Genomic DNA, 12455 nt, shown 5'->3' on the forward strand with positions numbered 1-12455 from the left:
TGATGAAAAACAGGCAGAATTAATACACCAAAATTGTTAAAATATTTGATTTGAAACGCAATATAATTACTTAATAAAAGATAGAAATATTTGCAATCAATATAGGTTAATAGAGAGCATTAAAGCTTATTTATATGTATCTATTAACGATTTTTGTAGCGTGAAAGTTGTCTTTTCATCAATCCGTAGCATGAAAATCGATCGGTCATATGAAAGATTTATTTTGGATATTGCAGTCTGTCTAAAGGATACAGAAATGAGTTTTGTGGAAGGAAAAGTAGCACCGAAATATCCGTGTGCATGGATTTGAAACGCATTTCTTATTCCTTCTCTGATTTTGCAAGATGATGCGTGACATCCTTTATTTTTGAAATCAGTCTACCTACGAATTTGAAAAATGTTATAATCTTTTATCATAATACTGTTATCGTAAAGAAGCCGTTAAAAACTAAAAGAATTCATCCGAATTAATAAATTTGTAAAAGAACGCTCAATACGTTTGTGAAACCTTTCTTTACCTCATTCAGTAACAGAATCACGATAACAACGAAGTAGAATACACTTTTAGAATTTTTCTAAAAACAGCACGAAATTTTATTTTAAACATTGTGCTTTCGTATGCGTGAACGATTATCGAGCGAAATAAATAGCACGGCATGGACGTTCGTTTTAAGTTTGCGCTGCAGTAATCATAGCGTGCAAGTCATTTCATATTCTTTACGTAAGCCACCATCTGTAAGAGTAGTTGTATCTAATTGCCATTACACTTGGTGTTTATTTCATAAATAACAGGAATAACAAGAATCACGTCATCGATAATGTAATAAAATTGAAACAAATATATTTGATGATCGACAGTGGAAAAATTAGTATAATTTTCGAAAAAAATTCTTAATATATATCTACAAACAGTAGCGAATGATAATGCTATAATTTTCAGTGACTAAGAAGCATATGTATACTGTTACTCTATTTGCTACCGTGGAACCGACGATCGATTCCAGCAATAAGTCATCAATAAAACATATTCTCCGCTACACTTTACTACTGTCTATCGATCCTGCAGCTATATTACTTTCTTATTTGTGACGATAACTTTTCTCAAAGCAAGAATTTCTTTCTCTGGTGCCGTTGGAAAATCGTTTCTCTTTAATATATAATTTGCAAGAAGTGTCCACTGCTATATCTTCGCGTTGTAACGAACAGCGTCGGTTGGCTTATCTATAATTAAACCTCAATGCGATTTGTCTGAAAGAGAATCGTAGAAACAACATTGCACTTACATTTTCCGCCATGAAAATTCATTTTAAAAAGAAATAAACACTTTTGTTGGAAAATTTCGTTTAATATTATCTTAATTTGATCGTTATTTTTTTGCGATATCAATGTTGAAAAGTCAAACGATCCCTACCTAAATCGCTAAATCGTCCATATGCTTTCTACAAGGGAAGGTGGTTTCTCCAGATCTGGTTCGAAATAATCCGCGGCACGAGGCACCAATAGTATCCTCCACCTGCTAATCTCGAGGAAAGCTGCACGTTTCAAACGCCTTCCACCTGTTAGTCATGGGGAAAGCGTATGGTTACGAAGTTTTTCGAGTAGAACGGTGTAACACGCAGTGGTTCTCTCTTTCGTCCTTTCGGTTCCTTCGAGGACTCCGTACCATCTGCGTCCTATGGAAAATACAGATGTCTGCTATAAAAGGATAAATATAAGTAATAAAAAAAAAAGAAAAAGAAATATATATTTCAGTTCCAGAAAGTAGTCGCGTGACAATGTTTCGTGCGGTTGAATACCTTTGGGAATTTCTTTATCGAATAGCAAAACGAGATATAGTACAATATATACATTAGTTTTCTAATATTTAAAATTAAAACAGTGGCGTCATAATAGCTGCTAAAATGAATATTCTTCCGAGAATAAATATTTTACACTCCGTTATGGAGTTTTACACTACGTTATATTCGTATCACCGAATAGATTATTCAGGAAGGTAATATACATATGTAGAATAAAAGTGGCGCGTGCACGATGAAATTCATGTATAAGAAAGGAAATTTACGAGCAGTAGTAAGTATCAATTTACAAACGATCGATTAGCCTTAGCGTATATCGTTGAACGCGTTGGTTCGCGTCATGGTAAAACGCGCGCTCCGCCGTACAACTGCAATATACACAACTGTCCATAGCAACGTTGTTGTCAACATAATTTCTACAAAGTAGCATGTTTCCTGGAATCGAAAGAGGCGCGTAGCGAAGCTGGAGAATCACTCGTTTTTTACCCTTTATTAACGAACTCGGTCGTGCCTCCGTTTGATAGAGGCAGAGCTTGCAATTTCCTCGGTCGGAGTCACCTAGAGCATCGTCGGAGGAAAAGGTAAAACATGGGAGGGCGAGTCCCCTCCAGGCGCGTGCCTTGCCCCTTGACCCCCTCGTCGTACCTCGTGCGTGACCCCCACCCCTGTTTGCCACCCACTCACCTACCCCGACCCAGTGGCCCGCGGGCCACCCCACCGCGCCCCACCCCTGCGCCGACAGCGATTCGACCCCGCGCGCGCACCCGTCTCGAGCGTCGCGCTCGTTCGCAGTCCGTCAGTCTATCGGCAACCTGCGTACCAGTCGTGTCGCAGTGCTTACGTAACAATATATTATTATTATTCTTACTTGCCTGACCGGTGTGTTGTTCATTTATAAATTGCGGTCTACGTTTTTTCGTTCGTCCCTCGCCGAGTTACTCGTCTTTGCCGCTCGGTCTCTACTCTAATTGGTTCAATCGACACGCAATTGTATACATACAAAAGGGTCAATCGTCAACGTTAATACATATACATATCTTTTCTCGATCAACTACACAAAAACACGCGAAGAAATACATATAAAATACAAGCACACGTAAAACACGACGAACGCACGCGCCGCGCTCGCGATAAACGCGCTCTACGTCTCCCGCGAATCGCCGTTACCTGCCTGTCTCGTCTGCACACGTCGTCGTGCGAGTACATCCGGATCCGGATCGTCGCTGTTCAACATCGTCGTGCTGGTTCATCTCCGTGGTCGCGTGATCGATTGATACGCGATTATTAATCAATATCGTCTACGATTATATACGTGTTATAAAATACGCGAAGAAGAGATAGCAGGAGAGGAATCAGGATAGCACGTCGCTGCTGCATGGGTTACTACCTGCGGCCGGTAAATGAACAAGTGTCGTCGACGAACCACCACTATAGAGCACGTTCTCTGGGTTCGGCCCTCCTCCACGGGCACGGTGTATCGATTGCTCTAAAATAGACGCGTGGGAACACCTGCAGGCTACATACACATTCTACCTACAGCTCAGACTGTCTGGTTCTCGCTGTAGCCCTCTCTCTCTCTTACTTTCCCACTGCATCGGTCTTTCCTGACGCCCTTGCACAGCTCGTGACAGGTGCAACGAGAGTAACGGTAGCAGCAGCAGCAGCAGCAGCAGCAGCAGCACCGCGCTGTCGTAGGGCTGGAGGTGGTGGAGGTGGTGGCGGTGGTGGCGGAGGTGCAAGCGATCAAGAAGAAACGTAACAGGAAGCGGAAGAAGCGAAACGAAGGCGAAAAGAAAGAGAGAGAGAGAGGGTAGAAGGACAGAACGGAAGAAAGTACAAGAGACATAGATCGTACGTACGTGGATATACGTGCGCGCGCGCGCTCGCCAACGGAAAGGAAAGGAGGGAAAGGTGGAGAAGGAGGAAGGAGGCGATACGCCTGGGTTTCTCGCGAGAAAAGGGTTATTTCCAGTGATACGTCCTGGAGGCGCCTGTCGTCTTCGCCGGTACAACCATAACGCCGCCCGCTTTAAAACGCCCGAGACGGGATACGGTGGACTCATCGCCGCCACCCGCTCGAACCGCAGCCCCCGGAAACCCCGGACCATCCAGCAAACTCGCTTGCATCATGGACGCACCGCTCTCACAGAGTATGGACTCCGTCAACACGGTAGCCACCGGTGAAGACGAGGTACGTGCACTAACTACTACACCGTACATTGTATCGTTAACGACGCGCCTGTGCATTACGCACGATCCTCTCTCTCCCTCTCTCTCTCTTTCTCTCTCTTCCTCTCTCTCTCTCTCTCTCTCTCTCTCTCTCTCTACATATATATAAATATGTACATATATAAATATATGTATGCGCTATGTATGTATTATACGTGTATGTACACCAGAGCCGCCGATTGCTTCCTCGTTTTCACCCTTCTCCCTTTCTCTCGCCGTTCGTTGCGCCGTGCCGCGCCGCGCGAGGCCGCGCGCGTACACACATTTGCACAGGGCATCCGACATACCTACTTCCTTCCTTCCTTCCTTCCCATCAACTTACCTCAGTTACCCTCCGTCCCACTCCTACGCTGCCATATTGCTCGTTTCTCTTCCTTCCTCGTTTTCTTCCCTCTTCATCTATATATTACTCTACCTTGCTCGCTCTTTTCATTGCTTACCTTTTCTCGTGTACATCGTATTCTTCCCTCCTCGTTCCTCTTTCCAGGGCTTACACGTCACGAGAACGCGCAGGCGCGTTGCACGCGCGAACTTTGCGTGCTGTGCTGTGTCGTGGCTGCCGGTGCACATAGTACTTACACGTATATACATACACGCGGTTCAGTCCTGTGCAAGCATGTGTATAGAGAGCGTTAACGCTACGAGCGTGTATATGGGCAGAGAGAAGGCGGGAATTCGATCGTGCACCACAATACACAGTGTGTGCCGCAGGTGACTCGTTTCCATCGTCCGCTCGATCGGTCGGTTGGCTGGATAGGCTGGCTTAGCAGGCCGGCTTCCTTCCTCGCAGCCGAGCACCTGAGAGAGTGACGCGCCACGCCAGACCACGCTTGTTATTGATTTTTCCGCAACGCGAGACCCGCGGAGGGCTCGCTATACGCTCTCTGTCACATCATATGCCGCTGGATTACGCTTCGTCACACGACACACGCATTATCAGACGTTACATAGGTAGCAGGCGACCGCGCCAACTGTTTTATTATCGCAGTCCTACGAAAAACAAGTATATACGCTTTGTTCGTCATAGAAAACCTGAAGTCTCTTATATAGAATCCTGGATCGTGCTTGCTCGTGATATATATTGGACGGTCGTTCGAGTCGCCGGTTATTAGCTGCAGGCACCTGTCTCGCCAATTCTCGATTAACTTTCACGAAACTGTCGGTCTTGTATACCAACTTATGTGACGCTTACTAGTTGTGTAGCTGCTTTTTGATCGAACGTGCAGCTTCCAGTGCAACGCATCGATCGCTATCGATATTTGATCAACACGATGACGCGCGAAATTTGAATAACACATCGGGATAGAATTAATATATACGTCGGTAAATTTTTCATCGTACGCCAACGTAATCCTTTTCAAGGAATACCCACTACGTTCTATCGTATTTTAACTCGTATTACATCGTTCTAACGTCCCTTTTACGCGACTTCTTCACCTTCTAGGGACAAAATGGAGTCGCTGCTCGTAATAGAAGCGAATCAAAGACGATTTATTATTCACGCTATAGAACTTCCCTTACTAACGTCACTGAAAAACAGAGGGAACTTCTCGCGACGCGTTCGAACGCTTTACACACGATCGATTAAAATCGAAGGAAAACTGAAGCGTTTGAAACTCGTGCCTGCGAATCGGATCGTAAATTGTTAATACAGCAGGGGCGTTGCACAACCGTGTGAAATATCGCGATACTTATTTTCGAAGCGCAACATTCGCGGAATTATTTCTGGCAGTTTGTTTCCTCATGGTTAGTGGTGGGATCAAGTTTAACATGTACCTACGTACTTATAAATCCGAATCAATACTCAAGGCTCGTACCGTTCGAATATTACTCATAACATATAAATAGTTGATTCATCGTACTTCGCGAAGTATTCGACCTTCGCAAGCTGCTTGCGAACCTCGAAACGAGTACTTGCGAGTTTCAAAAATCTACTTACAAGCACTTTGATATCGGAACTAATCAATACTCCTCCGAGTACCGATCGAGTCCGGAAATTCAGAAATACGTATGTCCTGTTTATGCCTTTACAGGCTGCATGTGATCGATTATTATCAGCGTAGAATTACGATAGCAGATTTCAATGATAGTCGGAAAAAATACTTTTGAGAGAACGGAGAATTTTTGCTAAGACGTTCATATAATTTCGAACCTACTCGACGATTATTCTACTTGACAGATCTTACTTCGTTTCTCAAAGTACTCACAGGGGGTTTGAATCTGTCGCGTTTAACCTTGCTCCTATATCATCCGAAATGAACATTATATATCAATAGATATTATTAACCTTCCAAAGGTCACGGTTGATCTGACAGATACGTGTAAAATTTGATTCTAAATATCTTTAAATTCCTAATTGTTCACTCTTCCATATACTGTAAATATACGTATATATCACGTTTCGTATTAATTTTAGTACGACGAAGGACTTTTCATACATATCTGTACAGTTCTTTTTTCGCAAAAATAAGTACTGCAGCATAGATTTTGAATTGTCGTATCTCTCAGAATTTTACGACCTCGGCAGGGATAAAATATACACAGTTTTCAAATATTTGCTTTTACTATTCGATGTAATTTCCGTATCTTGTGCGCGTTTCACGGTTTTTACGAATAAAATAGTTGAAAAAAAGAAGAAAATGTCGGAAGAGATACAACGGTGAAGAAGAAGAAGCGAGGAGGAAGAAGCAGGATTAGGTTTGATTCTACTGGAAAGCATCGCTTCGCTTTTACATACTTGCAACGTATTCGAGTCTGTGTATCGTTACTCGTGGTTCCAACGCGTTGTCCTTGATGAACCGAAGGATAGTTCGGCCGATGTGTATGTGTCGTTCGTTTCGGTCACGTTCGTCGCGATCGTTCGATCGTACGGATCGAGATTTTAGCGCGGAGAAAATCACGATTTTCTCGCACGACCGGCTTTGTCGGACGGTCTGTCACGTGGATCAGGAAGAGTGGATGTATCGAACGGGAACGACGACACGAGAGCAGGAAACTTGGCCATCGTTTTGCTCGGTTTCCTTTTACGATTCCTTTCCGTGCGTGCTCTTCCGCATTGCTCGCAAGCAGGAACATCAACGCTCGATTAGGAGGTTATCGACGGAGATCGACATTGCTATTGACGGATCGTTTACAATTTACGTTCCGAAGCGTGAACGTTGTTAACTAGCGAAAGACCGGACAGTGAACATACGATGTGTAAAAATTGCGCGGATCGTGCAAAGAGCTATGCGAAATGTAATTTTGGAAATTCGAAGTTAACGTAAATAGTAAGCTCTCACAGAATCGAACTGATGGAAAGATCGATAGAATTGAGATTCGAATGGTTAATGAATAAAGCGTAAGATCAATGGGTTCGCGCAAACGCCAAACTACATTTACCTTTACCTCTGCTCGCGCGGAAACATTGACATTTTTTCTATTAAACGACAAAGGCCATCAGAGTCAAAAGTATTTTATTATTCTAAATCGTACGTACGATGTTATGGCTAGGGGTTCGATGCAAACGACGATACAAATGAATCACAAATCGTTAAAATGTCGATGACGATCCACGAATCGTGAACAATCCGGCAGAAAAATCTCTTTGTTTCGCATATCAGCTGCGTAACACGGTGAAATCCGAGTTCTTCGACTCTGGTTTCCGCCCTTCACCGCAACCAGCGAAATAAGCCACGTAATAAAAGTTATACACTGTGTAGCTCGGGTCGTAATTAAAATTTAGCCGGTGATCTTGAGATAAAAAGCATGCACAGGTTTTTTCAGAAGAGCGAAAGGGTAGAGTTGCGCGATTTTTCCCACTGTTCGCCACTGCATCGTTGCTGGCTCCTCTTCGCTGTTTGTCCCTTCTACATTCCCCGCTAGCCTATTCAAGGAAAGTACGACGGGGGGAAAATTTAATTCTCGCCACGTCACGGATAAAAACGTATTTGTCGCGTGATGGGTCCATACGTGAATGTAACGAGGAAACGCTTTTACATTTCCCACGACTATTTCGCCGACGAAATTCGCGAAATGGCCTCACGTTTCCCCCCACTGTTTCGCCCATCAGTTTGCTACGAGACCGAAATAATATTCCACGCTTGCTGTCGAATTAATTTGGTCGAGCGCAGACGAACGAAATTCTAAGGAGGAAAAGACGGATAGATTGTGCTTTATCGGAATAAGAACGATCGAAGTTGTCGCGGATGAGGCTGTACGCGCGTTAGCGACAAAACTGTCGCTTTAGCATTTACGTATACTGTAAATTACAAGAAGAATCACGAGAGCCTTTTATTATCGCAAGGCGTCGTTACACGAAGAAGGAATTGAATTTTTGATTGCTGCGAGTTAAGTAGCTAGAAAACGTCGTTCTGCGTCGTCAAATGCTCTTTTCCTAAGCGACAAAACTGTCGTTAGCGCGCGACTGGTTCTTTGGTTGCCGACGAACAGACTGCGGGCTTTTACGCGTTTGTGCCAAGTTCAAAGGAACGTATAGAAAACGTACAATAGAATACATGGGATAGGTAAAGTATAATTTTTAATAGACGAACCTCACCTTACCTCGCCTCTCTGATAGTTTTACCTCTCCTCGTTGAGTTTCTCTTCGTCATAGATATAGAAGGATCAAATTTTATGTACTTTGCAACTTGCTATTAGCTTTTTTCTCATAGTCTTGTGTATGTCATTATAGGGAACTTATGGTCTTAATTCAATTAGGCGAGGCTTGCTTGATCGTAATGGGATAAAAGTGTTGGACTTGTTTGCTTATGACGTTACGACTCCTATTCTTGTTGATACTATTCTTGAAACGTCCATACCGTAGATCATCGAATTTCAGTGATCATCGAGGAAAAGTAGCGTAGCACGAGTCGTTCGTTTGTAATTAATTGTTTCTCCTATTTCCCATCTCCGTTAGGATGTCAATAGTATCTACTCTAGGAACGCCGATGAAATCGTTTAATCGTTAAAATGACGGGAATATATCGCGATAGAAGCTCCGACCGTATCGAAGAAGAAAGGGAACGTGCAGCTTAAATCCTTAACGTTTCATGTCCCAGTCAAACCCAGTCTATTCGTCTGTCAAGAACGAAACAACGTATTAGTTTTATTAACTATTCGCCGGGCGTTTACACGATCGAACCAAAACTGTAATACACAGTCTTTAAATTAATCGCAAGAACGTATTTGACGCTTGGAATTACGCAGTGGAATGATAGCCCAAACACGTTTATCCGGCGTTGTATACTCGATCGGGCTGCTGGATTTCGGGAAGCGAGATAAACGACGATCGATGAGCATCGATGAGCATCGATGAGCATCGAATTCGCATATGATAACTGGAAGGTGTGAAACGACGACCTCTAGATATCATTCCGACGGTTTAACCTTATCGCGTTCTTTCCATCATTCTCGACCAACTGTACGATTTCTTGCGTTAAAAGATATCTCGAGTTTACAGAAAATATCGGAAGAATCGCCATTGTTACGCGTGATTTCACGTTTCAATTTCACGTTAGATATCTCCTGAAATCGTTAAGAGTCCTCGTTGGTCGATAAAATCAGAGCGAGACTGAGATATAGAAATTCGCAGTATCGTTTAACGAACTCGCGGTTGGACGCGCAGTCAATTTGGAAAATAAGATCCACGCGGTGGAACTTTGCTTCGCGGTCAATTAGCTTCGAATGGGCCCGTTGGAATTTTTAACGTTGCCCGGAAATCGGTGCCGCGTCTGGGAAACACGTGGAGCCGATTTCCGCCACGGGGGAAAAGAGAAACCTGCCGCAAGAAGTTGGAGAGTCGTACGAGAATTATTTTAATACCAGACGTTTCTCCCTCTCTCTCTCTCTCTCTCTCCTCCCTTTCTCTCTTTGGAAAATGTCTGCAAGCAAGAAACGATTCTCCATCGAATATCGTGCATTTAAAATTGCTACAGTAATTTTCAAGTATTAACGTTGCATACATGGAAGCAGAGTTAAGGGAAGAATAGTTTAAACATCGTTATATGAATATTTCAACGCTTTTTTAAATACCAGTTTTTAGTACCAAAAGTTGCGTTTCGAAAAGAATAAGTATTATACATATTTACCAAGGTTTTTATCTGCGTAGTTGCCTTCTTTATTTTTCTATTTTTTATCAGTACACACGTACAAGAATTTGCATATTATCAAGGTGACGTCAGTGGAGTACGAAGAAGATCGAAAGTGGAAGTTAAACAGAGAAGAAGTTCGTTTAACAGCGGTTCACAAGTTTTAGGAGTCGAAATAGGATTAGAAATAAAAATGTATCTTACCAGAAGAGACGATGCGTACCTAGATGTTTTTTTATATATACATTTTACAATCTTTGCTGCCTATCCTACGCAAAGAACAGATTTACTTTTCCGAGAAACTTCTTTCCTAAGCATACGGATGATCTTCTTAGATTATATTTTATTTTTATTCTTTAATTGCTAAAATAGAAGTACAACGTTTCCCTTAGCTATATTATTCGGATGAAAATAGCAAGTAGGTTGGTAGGAAAAGCAAGCTACGTTGTTTTCTAATCAGAATTTCGTTGTTTCGAAATACAGAAAATTTCCATGTTACGATTGCGTAACGTAAAATCGCTAGAATCGCGGACCGTGGCCGATTGTATAACGATCAAAAACGCTTTCCAGGTTTTTCACGCTCTGATTCGCATTTTTATGATGTCTGGACGCGTTAGGGATCTACCCTTTGGAAAACGTGGCGAGTGCAACCAAAGAATTAATTTTCTACTCTGTCGAGGACGAAATAAAATGGGGATTAATTTTGCAACACTTCTTGCCTTCTCGGTTAACATGGACACGCTCGATAATCAATTCGCTCGAGGTGGTTGTTGCGCGTTTTAGCTTTAGTCGAATGCGTGGAAATATCTTTCTTATTCGAACGAAGGAAACGAACCGAGTATCGAGAAATTAACGGATAAAGGTATTCGTACAAGAATCTAGATTATGATTATTGATTTTTGTGTCTGGAAAACGCTAGAAAATGTAGGAAACGTAATCTCGTTTCGCATCACCTTTCAAAATATTCTTTCACCAGTTTTATACAAATAAAAACCTTTTCGATTAGAAAGTTTAGGCGTACAATTTTTCCACGATGTATGTTGAAATTGTCGCGTTATATCGATCGATGTTTGATTAGTTTATAATGTCTATATACGCTAATTTATTTTCACGTTCGTTAAGCTGCGTCCTCGTTCAGCTACCGTCGGCATATATTTTACGTAATTAAATTTCGAACAGCACTCGCATTAATATCAAGTAAATCTGCTACACAAAACCAACCGACCGTAAATAACAAAATTAGCGATACGTTCAATTTAATTTTCAGTTCTATGCTTCGTGTAAAATTTAGCGTTCCACTGTGTACACGCGTGTAGTATAAACTTTCATACGTCTACGTTATAATCGATCAAATGGGCATCACGTTCGAAAACAACGGGCACCAATCATTTTCCGTTCACCCTATCCGTTGTAGGGTTAGTACGTATTTCTCTCTTGCATGTTCGTTCCTTCAATTATACGAAACTTTCGAAAGCACCGACTGTTTCGCTGTAGAGGCGAACTTGATCGTTTCCCGACATAAACTTCGTTTCAACTCTATCCACGAAACCAAGGAATTTCATTAAATCGCACGGGATCGCGGCGCAATTTTTTCCACCTTCGTGTTCCATTCGCGAAAGCTACATCCACCGGCGATTGGATTGATTCTTTGGAATTAGATTCCGGCTAGTGGAACTCCGAAAATGTAGATTATCGTTGGTCCGTTTGAAATTAGTTCAACAATTTTTGCAGAAAATGAAAAATTAGTTTTCGCCAGATAAAGTGGCTTCGCTCGATATTTCTTATCAATTCTCGGTCGTATATTCCGTTGCGATAGACGCATCGATGCAAATGTTGCTCTACCTATTAACATGGAAGAATTTAACGTAGGGACTTTTGACAAGAAATTAACGTTCGTGGCAACCGCGCGATACTCGCGATCGTGCGTCTCTTTGACAAATCCCACTTTGACAAATCATTGAAAAATTCCACGTATCACGTTTTATGGAAATTACGCGGGATAAGCATCGATCGAGCGCTTCGACAGCCTATGAATTTGGGAAATTTCAAAAAGTCAAGCTAACCGCCTTGGTCTGTAAACGGCTCGTTTACCAAAATCCACCGCTTTGCCACAATTTTGCCATGCAGAGTGCGATCGAAGGTACACGCAACACGACCAACGTCGGATTTATTCGTGCGTGCGAATGCGCTCGAATTTCGGTTAATTTGCACGCATTAACGTTTACCTTCGAAACATTGAAACGTCGGTCGCAAGTTGTTGCGCCCGAGGTAGATACACGTGTAAATTAGCGCAACGCGACTAGTTCTGGACAGCGACGAAAGGGAAGAGAGAGAAAGAGAGAGAGAGAGAGAGAGAGACGGA

The 12455-nt window shown here is 42.5% G+C and overlaps 1 protein-coding gene and 1 long non-coding RNA gene across 6 annotated transcripts in view; one reads left to right on the plus strand and one right to left on the minus strand.

Annotated features, from left to right (window-relative positions):
- Positions 1 to 821: 821 nt before the first annotated feature.
- Positions 822 to 1321, minus strand: LOC117210245. The gene is made up of 2 exons (XR_004488073.1): positions 1284 to 1321; positions 822 to 1221 (listed from the first exon to the last, which is right to left on the minus strand). It is a non-coding gene; the product is annotated as an uncharacterized LOC117210245 (long non-coding RNA).
- A 1261-nt stretch (positions 1322 to 2582) lies between these two features.
- LOC117210306 (protein couch potato) overlaps positions 2583 to 12455 on the plus strand; it is a 181303-nt gene continuing 171430 nt past the window's right edge. For 3 of the 5 annotated variants that reach the window (XM_033453213.1, XM_033453216.1, XM_033453215.1), the window contains exon 1: positions 2584 to 3987. In XM_033453213.1, the coding sequence (XP_033309104.1) occupies positions 3925 to 3987 (63 nt within the window). In that variant the 5' untranslated portion in view covers positions 2584 to 3924. Of the gene's footprint in view, positions 3988 to 12455 lie in introns of all 5 variants that reach the window. The other 2 variants (XM_033453214.1, XM_033453217.1) reach the window with 2 other exon arrangements.

Source organism: Bombus bifarius, unplaced genomic scaffold (genome assembly GCF_011952205.1).
Source record: "Bombus bifarius isolate JDL3187 unplaced genomic scaffold, Bbif_JDL3187 scf7180000008199, whole genome shotgun sequence".
Lineage (NCBI taxonomy): Eukaryota > Metazoa > Arthropoda > Insecta > Hymenoptera > Apidae > Bombus > Bombus bifarius.